The sequence below is a fragment of the Corapipo altera genome, unplaced genomic scaffold, assembly GCF_003945725.1.
Source record: "Corapipo altera isolate COAL_440 unplaced genomic scaffold, ASM394572v1 113, whole genome shotgun sequence".
Lineage (NCBI taxonomy): Eukaryota > Metazoa > Chordata > Aves > Passeriformes > Pipridae > Corapipo > Corapipo altera.
The window spans coordinates 2663253-2683004 of record NW_020884895.1 but is presented as its reverse complement, the minus strand read 5'-3'; the positions used below and the strand labels follow the sequence as shown (position 1 = coordinate 2683004).

The window sequence follows — 19752 nt, the reverse complement described above, 5'->3', positions numbered from 1 at the left end:
ATTTCTTCTGGACAACTGGGGCATGCAACAGGAACACACCAGAATATCTGCCCTGGCAAATTTTTCATGAGCAGCTGAAGGCACATGTTAAATATGCCAATTGTCAGAATCCTTTCAACACACAGTTCTTCAGGAAGGGATTTAGTACTAGAAAGGACATGCAAAGAGCAGCATAAGCATAGTTTGGGACAGGGGAGCCTATTTTATTTTGCCCTAAGCAACACTTGATGGCTTGGATGGAATTCAGATTCAGAATAAAATAGGTTTGCCTTCAAAACAGATCGCATAATTGGCTTTAGGTTTTAGTGCAATTTTCTTTTTAAATGGACCAAATCTTTAAGTTGCTCATAACTCAACTGTTTGAAAACAGCAACAAACCTAACTGCCCCCAAGGAAATATATTCTTATCCCCAAACTGAGACACTTAGATTGGCCAGCCAAGCTGCAATGAAGAAAACTGCTACAGCACCATCTTGACTTAAACAGCAACCAGCAGTCCCCAGATAGCCTTGAAAATTGCAAATCTAAAGGTGTGACTTCTGTTTCACAGATTTGCTTTGTACCAATCAAACCTACATAAAACCCAGTCATTAATATCCACTCAAAACTATGAAGGCAGTTTCGCAGAAAGGACAGAAGTGATAAGGCATTAAGCTTTTATGCCTGCATTTTATATCTCACAGCAAAGCAAGGCAACCAAGTAATACTTCAACAGTTTGCTCAAATAAAGGCTTAAATCAGCAATCTGATCTACTCACCCTTTTCACCAGTATTCAGGGAAAGTTTCTTAATGTCATCAGACAACGTATCCTGCAAGTGGTCTTGTCCATGCTCTGCATCATTATCATCAAATTGCGCTTCTATAATGACATCCGGACTTTTAGCATCGCCTTTCGCTGCCTCTTGAGGAATGCAAGTCCCCAACATATCCTCAGGGACATCTGATTCATGTGTGACTTCTGTTTCTTTGTCACTACCATCTGGCTTTATTACCTGAAGGAGCAGGGGATTAAAAATACAGAGGCAAGCTAAATCACTGGACTGAAGAAAGAAAACATTATCTTTCCTTTTTCATCTGCATCCCCAAGGAGCTGACAATGAATTGTGGGTGGCTGGTGGCACACTGCAATTGCCATGTAATTAGCCACAGATATTGCACAATCAAAAGAGGTACCTCACCAGGATAAAGATGGGAACAGCATGGCTTTTGCAATACCTCAACTGTGACAATAATGTATCCAAAGCGTATCTAGAGCATAACCATACAGTTCCTGCCAAGCCTCTAATCAGCTCTGCAGAAGTTCTGAGCGAGCACAGGCAGGGAGGAGGATACACTACAATTCAAGGAGTTGCTTAGACCATTGTTCACCAAGAAACACTAATCATCCTGGGACTTCCCAAAACTCAAGCAGTTCCAGTGAATTCTGGGATCGTGTCAAAGAACATCTCCGGGAAAACTCCCCAACACACAATCAGGAATAGACTGAAAAAGCACAGACCAGAGAACATGGTGCCCTGTGACCTGCAGGGGAACTGGACTGTGGCAGCTTGGTAAGGCACCAAGCTTTACATTTATTTCAGGCCATGGTCTTTTTGTTAAAGGCACTCAATTATTGTCGCTACTTATACAAATCTCCCAATTAAATTACCAAGAGGAATGAACTCAAATAAAGTACAAATTAATTAACTATTAACTAACTGATAATTTGGACAAGTAACTATGACTCCTGTTACAAATTTGGCCCCACTTTAGTGCAGCAATGGCACAAGGGAAGGAGAGACCACACACGTAATCACATCAGACAAAATCATGAAGAGCCAATGTCCCAGTAAAGCAGACAGCAGACCTGGATGGCATCCCTCACTGCATGTGACTGCTCCATCTCAGGATATAATGACCAAAATAGTTAATACCTTGGGTATCAACCCTAGGCCTTTATTAGCATCCTTCATGCAACCAATACCGAATTGCAAAGACCCACCTGGCCGGGGAACATAGATCCAGGTTTTAGTTACAAAAATGTTTAAGTTTCACTCAAGCTGCGATACTTCAGTGCAAGACGTAAATCAGCACAGAATAAGAAATAACCTACTAAACATTAAAATCATAAAGAAACTGGATGACTCCATTCCAATGCCCTCCTGGTCACTGAGCTCCCCTCCAGCTGGTGCTGGTGTTTGCCAGGCAGGTAACTTCCCAGGGATGCTCCTCCAAGGTCCCTGCTCCTCAGCATCACTGCTCCTCAACCCAGTACATGACAGCAGCAACTCATGTCACCAGCAGGGCAATGAAAGGGCCCTTTAGAAAATGCAATAAAACAAGAAAAACAACCTTCTGGTAACATACTTTATCTGATCTATATAGACGCTAGAAATAACATAAATAGTCTCAACAGGTCTTAGCTGAAGGCAACCATTCCAAGCAAGAAAAATACATTTAAAAAAGATCCACAAATTATTGTTTAGTAACTAAAAGTAAAATAGATCAAATCAGACCTGTACAGGGAATACTTTCAGAGCTTTACATATTCAGAGCTACAACCATGCTTTCAAGCCGTATCCATTTCCTTGTAAGCTTTTCACAATACAAAATAGAAATAAAATCAATTTTAAAATGGGGTTGAATTCAAGTCTTTAAAAATAAAAACTCAGATGACATTCCTTTGAACTCTTGTTACCTTTTGTGACTCTGCTTTCCATCTTTATTTTCATTTTTTAACATGTATATAATTTGTTACCATAGCAGATTTTGACTCAAACATTAAATTGTGACAAAAACGGGAAAGTTTGGCAGAAGGTGGGAAAATGTCCGATTATTAAAGCTGGCTACATTTGGTACATAAAATCCTGACACACAATGGTCTGGGCAAGAACAGTCTATTAGATTAGAGAGCTGACAAGGCTCCACACGCTAGTGACTCTGCCAGTGTACCTATCCAAAAAGAAAACCAGTGTCAACAGTAATGTCTGGACTCTACCATGGTCAGATGTGGATGTATTCAGCTCTTAAATTTCAATTGCACCAGATGTGTGCAAGTGTGCAACTGCAGCAGTTCATTTTCTTCAAACCCTTCAGGCTTTGCCTGTGTTTTTTTTTTTTCTCTCCAAGTCATTCTTTGGAGAGTGTGAGATGTGTTTCGGGTGCAAAATTAATAAGCTTTCTATAAATAAAGCAGCAAACAACATCAAATATATCTTAATGATAGGAAATGCTTCCCTAAAGATGTAGCACTGGAAAGGTTATGCTTGAAGAGTTTATGTGGCATTAAAGAAGGCAGCAGACACAGATTCCATTTTAAATGCTATATGCTAAAATTGCTGTGCTTCCCCCAGGCTAGAGGACACACACTGCTGTCACCAGCAGCACGATGCTCCAGCTGTGACTACCTAAGCCCCCGGCCACACATTTCCCTTAGGATTTGCAAATGGATTTTTAAGTAAAGTTTTCCAGAGTCCACAAAATCATGACCTCCATGCAGAGTAGAGCAGCAAAATGTCCAGATTCTGGCAAGCATGGGCAACAGGATTTGTTTTCTTTTTAAGGCCAAGACAGATCATTTAGGCTGACTTCATACATAACAAAGCAGGGTATTTCACCCAAGATTTCTCATATCACACACCAAAAATTTAGGAAAGCTGTACATCACAAGACTGGAAAGCTACATAAGACTTTACAAAACCGGGAGCTCAGTGAATACAATTACTCCATTTAAGATGATCAGAGGTACTGGCCAACATGAGCTCATCACACAGATTCCAAAGAGCAGGATCCGTCTGTCTACGAGCGGCAGCAAATCCAACCATGGCAGAATAAGCATTTCTTACATGTAGCATCTCAGAAAACAGAATCTGATGATATTGCATTCTCCTATTTCTTCTGATGCTACTGCATGACGTAATGCACACAGCTAGAATGTGTTGGTACTGACCAGAGACACAGAATAAAGCAAATACACAACTGGCTCAGTCCATCACATAGAAATATGTGCAGTAGAGAGTCCCATTCCCCGCCAATGCAGCTGACTCTGCATGGACCCAGAAAATGGGATTCCCCCTTGCTGCATATGCATGAAATGTATGGTCCCACTGACATGCAAACATCCCAGGATGCATCATTAAAACCCCTTAAAGGACCTTGACCTCCTGACCTGGGAAATCACATGTCAACCTTACGGTTTTATTTTTAAATGCTCTTTAATAATAATTTAAAAAAAGTTTGAATAAGCATTTTGATGAAAGTCAATTGCTTATTTGAATGTCTGATCCTTAAGATAGTGGCTGAATAAGTTTTCTTCCAACTTTAAACAAACTCAACAAGCATCGAGTTTCTGCCCCACAGTGACTGGTTTGGTTTGTAAAGTCATAGCTGATTGAACACAAGATCTTTAAATGAAAATCCTGTTTCAACCATAAATATAATAAAAAACAGCTAGTGGGCAAGAACATCCTGGCATGGGTATGTACAATCTGGACAGCAGAGCATCCAGCCCACTCTTGAAGTAGCCATCAAATGAATTGCCCTTACTCAGGAGGAACTTGTTCCAACAGAAAACTGCACTGGGAACCTGTGCATCAGAAAGCACAAGGGTTACCTCCTGAGCTGCAGGAGAAATGGCTTTCTCTGTCAAAACCAATCTTATATCTGTCCTGTTAGATCCAAGCTTTTCACAGACTTTCCACCTAAGCCTCGCATTCATACAAGGACAAAGGCCCAGCCTGTTTACTCTCAGATCAGGTATGGGGGTTTTGCTGCTGCCTCTTCAGTGGCAAGAGCTAACAACTCAGACATTAGCCTGTACTCTCAAACTGCTGAACCAGATCAGTGATTTTCAATAATCTTTGAGCTATTGACCCCCAGGTGCTTTCCAATAAATGCACCAAGCCCCCAAAGCATTTAAGGCTGACATTGATAGGCTTGTTTTTCTTTCTTATTTACCTCTGATCCTTACAAGCAACCCATGAATCCTCACAGATCTGAAGATGAGACATGGATGACTGCTGGACTATACACAGTTGGATGAATACACCTTGCATGGCTAAAAACTGCTAAAAACTTTCCACTTAGGGTCACTGTTTTCAATGGAACCTTGTGCAAAGCAACCTCTTTCACTGAAAGCATCTGGCAGGTAAGGAGGCAGCATCATCTTCACTACACCCGTTTTGGACACAAATTCAAGAAAAATTAAATTCTTCATCTCATTCAAAATGCTGGTAATAAAAAGAGTTTTTTCAAAAGGATGCTGAGGAAGAACAGAAATTACATTGCACAACACCTCTTCTCTGTAAGTCAATCAAAACCCAGTAAAACGTCTCCTAATGAGTAATCAGACCCAAAATGTGTAACTTGCCTAAAAGATTTTGGAAGTAACAAGCCATTAATGGTAACCCTCTTCACTGGGGGAGGCAGATGATGCACAAAAAGGCTCCTCAGGCTGCTACAAAAAGGTGCAGTTGATTCACCAGGAGCGGAAGCTGAAGATAGATTCATAATGGGCAAGGAGCTCACATTAAACAGGGAGGACTGAATATGGGAACAGCTAGAAGGGAAACAAGGTGTTAGCCCAGGCCTACATTCTGAGGTTTCAAACCAAGGTAAAACTCCTTTCTTCAGGGAAATACTGTGGGTCAAGTTCTGCTTTAGCCATACACGAGTCATTATACTCAATACTGCGCAGGGAGACAAAGTTTAGGTCAGAGCTGTTGGTCCTCTCTGAGCAACAAGTCTCAGAAACAGGTTGAAAGCGGTTATTTCAAAGGGAAGACAGCTGAAAACAGGGGCCTTGGACCAAATTACCATCTCATCGTTAAAAGGACCGTTGCTACCACAACACTAATACAAACACCACATTTCATACCAATGCTGAGAACACCTGCATCTATTAGTCTCCCAGCTTTTGCCATATTAAACAGGCTTCACTTAAAAGCTGATTCCCTAAAGTTCCCTCATGAGGGAGTAGGAATGGAGCCTGGCTAACATGAGGATGCTGTCACAGCTCATACATACATGCTAGAGCCAAGCTACCATAAATATTGTAAGGAAGAAGTGTGCTTTTCTGAAAAGAGTAACCAAACAAAGGCTGGCTCACTCTAGCTCCTCCTTGGATGAAGAAAAGATGGCACTTCCAATAGAAGAAGAAACACCTGCTTCAATCACCCTTTCTTCTCTGCATAATCCCATCCACACCAAACAACTCTGGCAAAGACAATAACTCAGTAAAGAGGACTAGTCTCAATAGGAGCAGTTATGGCATTACATTTAAAATAACAATGATGTTAGACTGAGGGGTTTTGTTGTGGTTTGGGGATGGATTTATTTTTTTTTACAATCTTTTAATTCTAAATCACTGGAAACAATTGCTAACAGCCCACAGGATAGCCATTTTATATTAACAGCACATTATAGTTTACATTTCATGCATCACATTGGATGCAATAACCAAACAAACATCCATATTAAAATCTCTCCCTCTTGATTAGAAAAAGGCTACTGGCTCCTCCCCAGTGGGCTCTGTTGTTCCCAGATGTCACACACAGTTTTGTCACAGCCGTTGCTACAATGCCATCCTGCTTGTGGATTCCAAGGGGCTAATGATCTGAGTACACACAGGCTTCTTGGAAACAGGGACTTCTCAGAGTCTTCTCTGACTCATACCCACTGCAACAGGTGAGAAGTGAGAGAGAAACAAGTGAAATCTAAGGCCTGTGATTTGAAAACAAAATACAGAGACAGATCTACAATATGGCCACCAAACCTGTCAAACCCTCAAAGCCGTCTCACCTGCCCTCCCCAGCATCCTGCAGCCCCTCTGCTCAGACTAACCTGCAAAGTGAGTTTTTACTGAGTTAATTCAGGTAATCAGACTGAGCATCCAGGTTTAGTCCAACCTGAGCAGACACAGCAGACAGCCCTACATCCAGGCTTGTCAGGCAGCTGGACAAGTAATGGAATTAACTGCAGAAAAAAACCCCACATCTTCAAACAGCCACCTTTTCCCACTACTTCAGTCTGCTTCTACCAATAAATCTCATTCCTGAGCTGTTCACTCAACTTCTCTCTGTGCTTCAGGCTGTACCTAAGCATCCCAGGTTACAGTGTGTTCCCTCCAAGTCCAGCTTAAGTCCTTCTCCTACCACCTTGCACAAATAACCAGAATAACAAGTAGAAAAGCATCAACAGGGAAAATTCTCAAGACTGACCTTTCTGAATCCTAAAGCCAAAACAAGAATTGTCTCCTCACCATGTATTTCCACTCTGTATCTGGTCTCTGACCTGTCATTTGCCTCTGAAAGCTCCCCATTCCTGTTGCCCTGGACACCCACAGTCTGCTTCCAAACATGTTTATCTACACTCCACTATCACTGACTAGGAGACAGCTGCCTCTGCCCCCTGTCTCTCCTCAAGTCTACTCCTGCCTTCATCCTCTTCCTGACACCCCTCTGTGGTCTCCCTTGGACTCGTCTCTCCCAAGTCTGGTTCTTCAACCAACTGCCTGCAGGACACACAGTCCCAGGATCAGGACCATATCTCCTCAGGTTCACTTCATCTGGTTCTTCTAACAGGGTAAATAGCTCCATCTGTATGCTCCTGCCTTTTGTACTCTTGAACAACTGTTGAGAAGCAGGAAAAGAAGAAGTTGTCAGGAGCAGCTGTCCCCTGCTCAGAACAGGTCCTCCAGGTACTGTGGATCACACCACTCTGAAACTCCAAAGAAGAGCCACCCTGCAGCCTGCTGAAAAAAATATGTGAGCTCAAAGTCGACCCCTTGTCCCAGGCTGCTTGGAAAGCAGAGCTGGTGAAGGCTCATAATAGGCCCTGGGAGGTCTGTACAACCTTTCCCAAGGATTAACTGGGAATATCTCTAAGAGATATCTCTCTGGGCTTGAGGGGATTCACACTTCAGAGCAGCTCTGTTATATTTAGATGTGTTGAGGGTGATGGTGTGACATGGTGTAAAAAGAGATGTGGGGAAGGACAGTGTCCCTGATCTGCTTGCGGGGAACACTGCATCATCTCCTCTGTAGGCAAGCCAACCTGGTAAGGACTCCCAACAGCACTACAAAGAGCTGTGTATGATTATAGCCAGATCAACAAGCTTGTTCCACACTTTCCACTCCTGCTGCCACCCCTGGGATTTGATTTGGTGCTAAAAAAAACAGCCTCTATTTTCAGAATACCTTCCCACACAAATTCCCCAAGGCAGAGGAGTCCCTGGAGCAGAAATGATACAGCGAACACCTCATCTCCCAGCTTCCCAACCCACACGCTGTTCTTCCATACAGCTCTGTGTAGTCACACTTCAAGCAGGGATGAACACTTGGCCACAGCCCCGTCATCTGTACACTAAATCTCTCCAGCGAGAAAAGTCTGATCCGAGGGATGCACAAAAGATTCAGTTCAGCAGCAAGCCTTTAACAACACCCAGGAATCAACCTTCTCCTGCACACTCACAAAATCTGAAGAGGCACACACAGCTTCTCCATCTCCTACCAGCAAATTCTTCTCATAAATGAGGCCCTTAGAACTGGCAGCCTCCCTGCTGGACCCCAGCGAAATGTTCCTTGTACCTTGGGTCTCTGTATTGCCTGCTCCTCGCAAGACCTCCCACTTTGGTGCATCTCATGAGCTGTGTGTTGCACTCCAGGCCACAGCGAACTGGAAACAAGAGTGCAATGCACAGGGCCCAGCTCTGAGGTTGCCAGAACATATTGGTTTGAAACATCACAGAAAATATTCGGCTCCATATTTTCAACAGTAGCCAGGAAGAAAATGCATGGAACAATTTTGAGAACTGTTTTTCAAAAGTCATTTAAATCAAATTATGCCCCATCCACACCGGCAGCAAAACCCTCTCTACTAACTGGAACTGGTTTTCTTTTCTTTGCGTGTGTGTTCTTTTCTTTTTGGTTTACTTTTTTTTTCAAACTGTCTCCCAGCCATCTTTTTCTGGTAATGTGCACAGGCACTGCAACACTACAGGACTGGGTGCCAGGACGAAACCTATGATGCACAGCCCCCAGAATAAATCACTCAAGAGGGGTGGATTAGAAGAAGAGAGCAACATAAGGTTACATCTTCAAAGGTATGATTCTCTGAAACCCCTGCATTTTCAGCAAACTACTGCAGAAAGATATCCAGTTTGTATCTGATGTAAAGAAGCAGACAGGCTTTTGGATCATTTCCAACTTCATGACAATAATACCATGAATCAATATATATTTTTAAAGATGTAATTATTACACAGTGCTTGCATGTAATCAGAAAAGAATCTACTTGTGCTGAGTGTGTATCATTTGAAAGCTGCAATGCCAAGCAAATCCACACTGCTGGCTTGCACAAACCTAAGAATTATCCATTACTGCCCTTCTTTTTTTTTTTAAACAATACAAGTATGTACGAAAAACATATTTCCTGGAAACAATGATACTCTTTGAAGACTTATTCAACATTTCACAAACCAAACAAGCCTGTACCCGCACGTGCCCATAAGAGGAAAGTGGGTCAACAATGCAAACTAATCAGAAAGCACTGGAAGGGCTATCCAAGATATTTGCATACCTTTACCTCCCAAGGGTTTGAAACTTTCTTCAGAACTGTATTAAAATTATTTCCTACATGTCTAAAAAAATCTCTTACTGGTGATCAACACTTCAACTCATCAAGGCAGGAAACAAACAAATCAACCAAGAGTTCACATGTTGGGGCTCATGTCTTAAGCCCCTCACTTGCTCTTTTTACTCCTTTTGATCGGGCTCCGAGTGCCACCTCCGAGGGGTCACAGCCCCTCCACACATGTTCTGACACACTTTCAAAGCCCAGAATGGTACACCTGGGACAAAACACACACTGTCCAGGAAGTGCATAAGGGCCAAGAAAAGCAATAGAAATTTCCACAGTTAACTTGCATTACTGGTTGCCAGTAAGCCTCTTATTATGAAAATCCATAATTGGAAACTGTCACATTACAGAACAATTTATGGAAGTTTTCAGAGTAGGTAGTTCCCAGTGGGAACTTCCTTTGACTGGTGAGTTCTGTCAGCCCAGGTCTGCTTATTTATTCACACAGTGGGAGAAGGGCATCGGGATCCTAAACAAGTCATTACTGAAGCGTCACTGAGACTCACACTCTAGGAGTGGGAACTATTCAAATAGTTCTTAGCTCCTTAGCCTTTCCAGTCATCCATCTTCATGGCTGCATTCAGTCAACAGCTAGACTGTCCTGTCTTTATTTCTTTTTATTTTCTGCAGGAACATTCCTGCACTTCTTTTGTAATCAACTGTTCCTTTGAGGACATGGAAGGCAAAACGCAGCTGCTCTGGGCTGAATGTATCCCACAATGCCGGTCTCAATCCCATCAAATGAGCTTGGCAAAATTAGATCCTACTCCTATGGTCTCTACCTTGTCACACCAGGGAAACTGGTATCTACATTAATCTCTAAATCAGATTGTAATTGTATTAAAATATGGCTCCAGTCAAGAACAACAGCCTCCCTCAATCCCAGCATGATATTATTAAAATTACCTGCACAAAACCAGCCAGCACATCCTTTGCAAATAGTCATGGTTTGGTGTGAAGGTAAAGAGATTTGATAACAGCTGATGGAGACACATCCCAGAAAACTTCATAGCAACAGAACACTGGAAGTTTGCTTTAACATTACATTTTCCATGCAGGAGCCAGCAGGTACCATCTGTCAGAGTGGTTTCTCACAATGAGCAGCTTCAGCCTTGGAAAATGGGTTGTGACATCAACTGACCATTGAGTTAACTGTGTTTTGTCATGTTATGCTGAGGCCAGTTCCAGTCATGCATGCCAAGACCACTGTGAATTCAGTACCTTCCCCATCACCCCAGGATGGGCACTGGAAAGGATTTGTGCTCAAGGGAAGCTATAACAGAACAGGAGCAGCCAGGGCTGAAGAGGAAAGGAACTAGAGGAGATAATTCCTGCAAGCATGGTGAGTGGGGGAAAAGAAAATCACATGATTCGCTAGGGATTGAAATAGAACAGCTTCCTCTACTGTTGAGACCTTTCTGTATCCCTTAAAGTTACTTCTGAAGACAAGCTGTGAGGCAAACATACTCCTTACACATTTGATATCAGCAAATTCTGACTCTGGACATGATCTCACTGCAACATACACCACCAAGAGGCTGTGGAGGAGAAGAGGGAGATGACAGCAGCAAAATTTTGCTCCAAGATTCCTGCAAATGCGCAGGCTAGGTTATTAGACAGGGAAGGTTCCCCACCTGTGACTTAAACCTGCTACAAATCCATTTATTTGGGCAAGGAATCCTTGTGTACCTAGTTAGAAAGTACACATGGGACTGACTTCACGTTAAATAGCTATTACAGCTAGGAAATCCCAAACTTCCATATCTATCTTAGACTTTCAACAAGCTCTTTACAAAGTGCATAAGGAAAGTAATCCTGCTCCAGAAAAAAAATCCTACTCTCAGCTGCCCACGACTTTTGGCAAGTCATCCAAACTACGCTGCCCAGTTTGCAGCACTTGCCACTGTGCTAAGGCAGATCTGCACACTCTGTCCTCGAGATGCTATGACTGAATTTCACACAGCTGGCAAGGCAGAGTCCAAGTGTGAAAAGAAGGCTGAAAATAGCACAGCATGCACATGGGGTAAAGCAACAAACAAATACCTGAACAATTTTCATATATTAAGTATCAAGTATCTTGGGTCACTCAGCTTCACAGGTATTAAAGCAAGAGCACACCAAGGAAAAATACATTAAGGCAGCTGGGGGAGGGCAGGTGTCCCAGGAGAAAGTGAGGGGGGCTATCTCCACTCAGAAGATGGGAATGATATTTGGTTTACATGAATATGTGAGGATTAAGGTTTACAAATACTTCAAAGCATTACTTAACTATTGAGGGCTTATCAGAGACACTAACACACCAGTTAGCTTCCTATGAACAGAGAGGGAGGCTTTCCTCTTCCCTGCCATGGACTAAGGCTTAACCACAGACCAAGTTCAGGGTTTCACTACTGTAGATCTGACTGTCACAGCAGGAACTCACATAATCAAAGACCAGCATTAGTTTATTTACAGCTGCTGCTTGAAATCAAGTTAGGGTGGAAACAAATGTCCCACAGTTCCAAAAACAAAACACCACTTCTTTTTGCTGTTGCTGGGATTAAAAAAAAATCCTACTTCTACACACAAAGCTAACAGACTCATCACTAATCAAAGCCAATTATTTTTATAGACAATTATTTATAGACAATTCCGATTTAAAGATGACCTGAGACATCATTGAACTGTATGATACCTGGAAATATCATAAGAACAGCAAAATAGATGCAAAGCATGAATGACTTCACAGTTATGACCATAGTAAAGATACCTCTTCATAAGCTTCAGGTACTTAATAATAAGAATTTTTGACAATTTAGGTATCCATGCCTTTCCAAAATTAGTTCATATATTGGACAAAACATTCAAAACCAAAATTTCAACTAGTTTAGAACCAAATTATTTGATTAAAAATGTTTAGGTAGTTGCCTACTATAATAACAAAAAACCCTAAATTTTTCATAAAAATTTCTTCACTGAACTCACCTCCAGCAGCAAAACTAGTTCAGCAAGGTGCTCTCCAAAACTACCTTCCTGCCGTGACTTTTTCTTGATATGCAGCTTCATCAATACACACATGACAACAACGGTACCAAAGAACTAATCTCTTTTTAAAAGTGAGCCACAAACCTGCCAAAACAGAAGATATTCTAGAAGGAAAGGCACAAGAGCACAGTCACTGGTTTTCTCCAGGGAATTGGTATCTATGTCTTTTCCTGCTGGTAGGCACAGAAATGCCCATTGAAGGCACAGGTTCTACACACTACTACCTCTGACAAAATGCATCCTTTACAGGGTTATTTGTTTTCCAGTTGTGCTCAGTTGCCACAGTCAGAACCAGGGACACACCACGCTGAGTACTGCAGCAACCCGTATACAACACTGTGACTGCTCAACAGAACTCTTAGGAAGCTTCTATTAAAGACAAAGCCCATTAACAGGAGGGAATAGATGAGCACAAGAAGGTTACACACAGATTGCCTTTGAAAGGAGCACATCTTAATGGAAGTTAAAGCAAACTAGGGGTCCAAGGTGTAGGAAAGGTGCTTTGGGAAACAGAGGAGTGATGCTGATGATTTTGCTGAGGACTTACATTGCTGCAGTGTTTTCTCTCCTTCTAGTGAAAACAATCAGTATCACCAGGTTTCCTCTTGAAATGACATCAGGGAAACGTCCGCTGGCATTTGCGTCACGAGGATCTGCTCACATTACTTAGTGACGAATCTTATTAAACAGCAAACACCTCAAGCAAAGAGTCTATAGCTCAGTTTGTTTGCATTTACCTTCAGCAACAGGGTACGCTTCATTACATTTTGAAGCAGTGTTTATTAGAAGAGTAAAATGCATCAGCATCCACCACCAGGCTTCTCAGCTTATTTTCATGACATCAATATTCAGATTTATTTAATCCAGTGAAAATATACATTGATTAAACATGGTCTCAGAGCATCTCCTGCAGCACTGAAAAATGCAGTAAGTAGGAATGGCATATTTTTACTTCTTTCCTTCAGAAATAGATTTACCATTACCATAAAAAAGCCTCTCCCCGCAGTGAGCAGTGGGAAGGACTGGCCACCACAGAGTTCCCTGCTTCCTGATGCCAGGTACCCTCCAGTGTGGTTTTCCTGCCTGGCAATGAATGCTGCTCTATCAAAAGCTTTTCCATAGAATGAATCAAAAGTTATGCTCAATTGTTATAACTCAATTTAAAACATAATGCAGGGCAAGGGACTAACACTGGGGGGTTTCTTTGTACAAGCCAAGTACTGCTAACAAGAGATTTCAGTGTATACTTCACCTCTGTAACCTCAACTTACAAAGCAGTTCAGGTTTTCCTTCCCTCTCTCAAGATTCATTAAAAAGTCTTATTTGAGCTGAGATGTTGTACACAAGTTCTCTGCCAAGAACAAATTTTTACAACTTAGTTTTAGGTTCCTTTAAAAAAAAATCTAGAAATTTATAATGGAAATACTGACAGTGCCCATAATCACAAGTACAGAAACATTATTGCAATAGGTAGTTTGCATCTCATCCAAAAAGAAAAGAAAAGTTGGTCTCTCAACCAAATTCCATATGTGTTCTGTAACAATGGCCAGTTATGAGATCAGTAAAAACAGGTGCAAATAAAAAATGCTGGGGATTTAAACACTGATGATGGCAGCATAAAACCATCACCCTGGTCATTAAACTCTGACTCTGTAAGATTTTTTTTCAGAAAGTCTTGAATTACTTTATAATTCACTTCTCCTGGGCAAATTCTTTTCCTAGTGATCGTCACAGGCTAACTTGGCAAATCTTTGAATCATGCTTCCAAATCCTAATAGCTTGGCCATTCCCAGATATAAGTAGTATAGTATTTATATTCAGATTTGTCAGTCTTGTCTGCTGATTTAGTCTGATGAAGCCCACCACTACACATGTGTGGCTCAGTCACACAAGAGCCAGCTATTCCTGGCTGACAGATTAAAGCTCTGCCCTAGGACTTGCCCTGAGTTCTCCCCTCTGCCTCAGGACACATTTCATGTGCCAGTAATGGATGGCTGCACACTGCAGCAAACTGCATCTCACAGGCTATGCAAAAGCAGTGATGAGCTACCTGTGTCACTGCCCAGAAGGGCAGAACTACAAAGTGTACCTCAAACAGAAAGTGTTTACCTTTATATTCCTCTTAATATTCTGAACACACTTCAAATTCTCTTAACAAACATGCAGCAAAGACTACAATGCAAAGCAGAAATACAAGAAAAATTATGCACTTGGTTATGTTAAAGAGGTATAAAGTCAAGGTGCTAATGAGCCACATGGGGAAGCAGCACAGTGTCAAGTGTTAACCCCATTCAACGCTCTTACAAAATGAATCTGTGAATGGCAAAAGTCAGAAGCACATCTAAAAACATGTGACTGTGAACTAGCCTTGACACCTGCTTGTGTCATTAATGAAATATTTAATATATGAAAAACACTGGTCTCCAAAAGTGCCTTAACCAGAGCTGAAATGTGTTAGTCATCCAACAAGAACTCTCACTTGAACACTGGAAATTACAGAACAAGGAAATCAAATCAAATCTTTACAAGGAAGCCAGTTCAAATGCTAAATCTGGACTCTGCTACCTGCAAACATTCATTACCAACAATGACAGATTGCTAGTTCTTTTAACCAGAAAGGAAAAGACTCTCTCTCTTGCAGTACATTGTGTACAATTATTGGATCTGAGACAGGCAACTACACTGGGCTTTCAATATGCTCATTAAACAAGCCCAGGAAATTCAAAGCTGCTTCATACAGATCAGCTGAACTCAAAGCAATCTTCACTTGTTCAATCTTTCCCTCTGGGTAAAAATAAGTATGGGATGACATTTAACAATTTTCCTTACCTGGAAGAAATGATTTGAATAATATTTACACAGTTAAACTATAATATAGTGAATGTGTTAATGATAAATTGTTTAATCAACTTGACAAAACAAAAAAGGCAAATTGCACTTTGGCAGTGCAACAGCAAAAAGGCAGGCTGTTGCAAAAACTGAAGAAAGTAAATCCATATTCCTTACAATAATTTATAGATCATTTAAATAAGATGGTTCCACAACAAATTCTGCCACGTAACTTAAGAAGTCTTGAGAAGTATATTCTTGAAATTCCACAAGTGACAGCACTAAGTCTCAGCTTCACTTCATCTTAGGGAAGTTTGGAAAGCAGCCTCTGGAAACAGTACTGCTGCTCTGCAATTCACCAATGAGTTTATGTTTATCTTGTTAAGAAAGAAAAAATTAGCCCTTTCATATACACATACTTTTAAGATAACAGGATTTTCTTCAGAGCTTCAAGTTAGGCACTGAAGTACTTTGTTATGATTAGTTTTATCACATTGAATCCAAATGCTCTGGATTATTAATCAGCTTTTCTGACAGCTCTCCAATGATGAAACATGCCATACAGCTAACACTGACTCACCATTTATCTTAGCTGATAAAACAGTAAAGGAAGATGGGCAAATTCTCAGAGTCTACCCACGCAGCCCACATCTTTAGGAAACCCCTTCCACTTGCTTTCTCACCGGTGTATTTGTTGGCTTTGACATGGCAAACTTCCCACTTGCCTGCTGCCATTCTACCCATCAATGAAAGATACCACGTGGAAGCCTATTAGTACACAAAGCATCTACATTGTCTCAGGGACTAAGGACATGTGAAAGGCAAGTTAATGCCCTCCCAAGTAAAATATTAAATCCTCCACTTCCTTGTTCCTTAAAACCTCCTTAAATTCCCTGCCTTGTTTTGAAATATCCGTTGACTCTTCAACTTAATTTGCTGGTTTACCATGAACCCTGTTACACTGTGCCACAACACCATTATCAGAAAAAGAAGCCACCTCACACAGCAGTTTGTCCCTCGGGCTGCTGGGCATCCAAATTGAAATCCCACTCCTCCATTTGGGACCAAAGACACCACTTCCACCTCCATAGGTTGGCTACACTGGGCACTGAGGGATGGAGGATGTGCAGAGAGAAAGTAAATGAAGGACGTCACATAGGGGTAGACATCAGCTATGTGAAGGGTTGAAGTGTGCACACACACTGCCACCTCAGTCTAGCCATCCACACCCACAGATCATGGAATAAAGTACTTTGTAACTCCTAGTGCTGCAATTACACAGCACTGCAAGAAGTCAGATGATGCCAGGACGTTGCACTTTAGGCATTGGGAGTAACTGCAATTCTTGCTTAAGCAATTTTAACAAGCTAGGGAATACTTGCTCCATCCCTGCAACACTCCCCTGCACACACTGGCTTTTACAGTCCCTGATCCAAAACAAATTAAAAGGGATACAAGGTATGCAAAAATCATCCGGTGATAAGCGCTTGCTTACACTGAAACAATGGAACGGAAGGATTTGTCTCGTTAAACACACAAAAGGTTATCAATATCCTACCAGTTCACACCATGTCTTCCAACTCCGGGGAGGGACCAGTTCCCACCCCGTAACTATGCACCTGTGCTGCCAGCCCTGAGCAGACACGGCCAGTCACCTCTACCAAAGACATTCTTCCTTTAAAGAGCACCTTTAAACCACCCGAGAGAGCCTTCTGCAGAACAAAGGTATCTGCAATCACACCAAGCACATGATCAAACATGCTTCCTTCTAAAACATTAACAGGACTCCACCAAAATAAAACTAAGCGAGTTCTCAGTTTTTAACTACTAATTTTCCTTCTAATTTGACCACACTGTAAAGTTGTCTTAAAACCCCTGAGAAGTTATTTTAGTGCACTTTGCACGGTCCTAGGAGTACAATTAAAATGTTCTACCTAAGCTCTACAATATGAATGGTTTTCATAATTTCTTAATAGAATATTGCTTTATTTGCCTAACACAGTTCATAGACCCTAAAGTTATCAAACTCTTAGTCTAATCTTGTTAAAAATAAAGCCAATACTTTAAAAACTGGATTAAAACCAGTTTCACTTCTCACACCATTCAACTGTATACCTCTTATTTTATCTTCTCATCATGACTTTATGAGCTGCTCCCACCAAATTACACTTCAAATGACACTGAAGAAAGCCATGAATTTGTAACTGAAAGGTGCAACTCACGCAATTAATAGCTTCAAACCTGCCAATAATATACAACAATGAGCCAGGATCAGCAAACCCTAAAAGCACTGAGACCTGACCTAAAAGAAAAACAGAAAGCTGCTATGGAGCTTTGAATTTAGGGGTCAAGGCAAATTAATACACAAATCAGTCTTACTATAGACACTGTTCTCACCTGTATAAATATTTCGCAGCAAATCATATAAACTATATGAATATTGCAACAGAGGTACTGTGAAACGAGTGTGCTACAGCCTCCCAATACAAAAAGTAGTCTTTGTTCTCTTTAATGATAAAACACTGAACTTTTAGCAGTGTAAATTACTCCAGCATATTAGCTCGTAACCTTGCAAGCTACAGTTCATGTAACTATGCATTACCTGGGAATTTAAACAACTCTTGTTTTTTTGGAATCATCAAAAATTACCACACAAATACCAAAGTACTCTTGACCTCCACAGGGAGTGGCTCATTCCCATCTAACATGCCAACAACTGCTCAGGCTGAAGTTTCCCCATCACTGGCCTTACACACTCATCTATCACATCAAAATTGTCACGTGCACTTGTATGATTTACTGGATCCTAAAGATCCTCACTTCTAATGAATATTACCTTTTCCAAAGCAACCCTCAAAAGTTTAAACACATCCTAAAGACTCTGAGTACTTCCCTTTTTTTCTCCCCTCATAGCCAAGTGGAAGCACATTTGTCAGGATTTCATCCTGGAGTCATCAACTGCAAAGTTTCATCGTGAGAGAAAATTCTTCAGGTAAGTCTTATGGTACAATATGATAAAATTAAACCATTTCAACACTCACCATTCTACTGTAATTTGAGAAGAATCACTGAATAGACTTACCAAATTTTATCCATAAAACATCAACTTCAAAACAAATCTCTTAAGTCAGTTTTCTGCCTCAAACAAGTTTCACTGTTGATCTGCACTCAGTTCTCTAATCTTGTAACAGAAAGGTTGACTAACCTCAGCTTCAAGTACGGCATTTACTCAAGCATAAATATCACGTAATGTGTAATGCATTAAGGAATTATTTCAACCTTCTTCAGTGAAAATTTTAAAAAACCATCTCTGTCTCTTTGTATTCACTTTCATCTATCAATGACACATGAACTGGGATTCTCTGTTCTCAGTTCATTCACTTATTCTGTATTTACTTCTGCACAGTGAGAATATCAGAACGACTGCGCTGGAAAAACCTGACAGTTTTTGGGTAAAATTTTTTCCACAACAATGGATCAAAGATAATTAATGCTTGGGCGGGCATATTTTTATTGTGAAGAAAAGGTTATGTATAGCTGATAAAGAAATAGAGTAAGCTTCCCCTGGTGTATCTTGGTGGAGAGCAGAGGTTTTGCTAAGCCCACATCACTTTTCATTTCAGAGCTGAGGGGATGCAACCCAAGCAGGAAGACACTTATTCCAATGCTGTTCTGACTAACCCAAAAAACAGACTTGAAAAATTTTAAAAGGTGACAGCAACTAATAAAGAAGCACCTGTGGCAAATTTAAAATATGATGATGTTTTTCATTACTTTTTTTTAGTAACATAATCCTATCATGAGCAGTACATCCAGCTATGGATTCAGCTGGAAAAACACTTTACACTAGAAATGGTCAACAGAATTTAAACAAAGAGCTTTTCCTGGGGTTTCCTGCTAGCCAGGACATAGGAACCGTGCTACACCCTCCTCACATCTGCAAAGGGGAAAAGGTTTCCTTTAATAGGCACAAGGACATAGAGCTGCTCATTAGAGGCAAGTATTTTCTCTCATCCCAGCCCCTCACTTCACCCAAGCAACATGGATCAACCTGTGCAACCAGCTACTTTTATGTAAGACTTCAAGGCTAAGGCACAGTGCAGGGCATGGCACTGGGGCCAGGAGGAGGGGTAGGAGGGAGCACACCCAGCCTGCTGAGCAGCAGAGGTGTTGAGGCAAGTCGATGAAGACAAAAGGATCCGGATGTCAAATATCCGAAGGAAGAGTATTTGACAAACACTTAGTGCTTTCTAAAGTCATTGATCTTGAGCTGGTGAAACCAC

The 19752-nt window shown here is 41.2% G+C and overlaps 1 protein-coding gene across 4 annotated transcripts in view; it reads right to left on the bottom strand.

The window, feature by feature from the left end:
* The window catches only part of DIS3L2 (DIS3 like 3'-5' exoribonuclease 2), a 182863-nt gene that overhangs the window by 124445 nt on the left and 38666 nt on the right, over positions 1-19752 (bottom strand). For all 4 annotated transcript variants that reach the window (XM_027647397.1, XM_027647400.1, XM_027647401.1 and 1 more), the window contains one exon: positions 759-993. In XM_027647397.1, coding sequence (XP_027503198.1) covers positions 759-993 — 235 coding nt within the window. The remainder of the gene's footprint in view (positions 1-758; positions 994-19752) is intronic.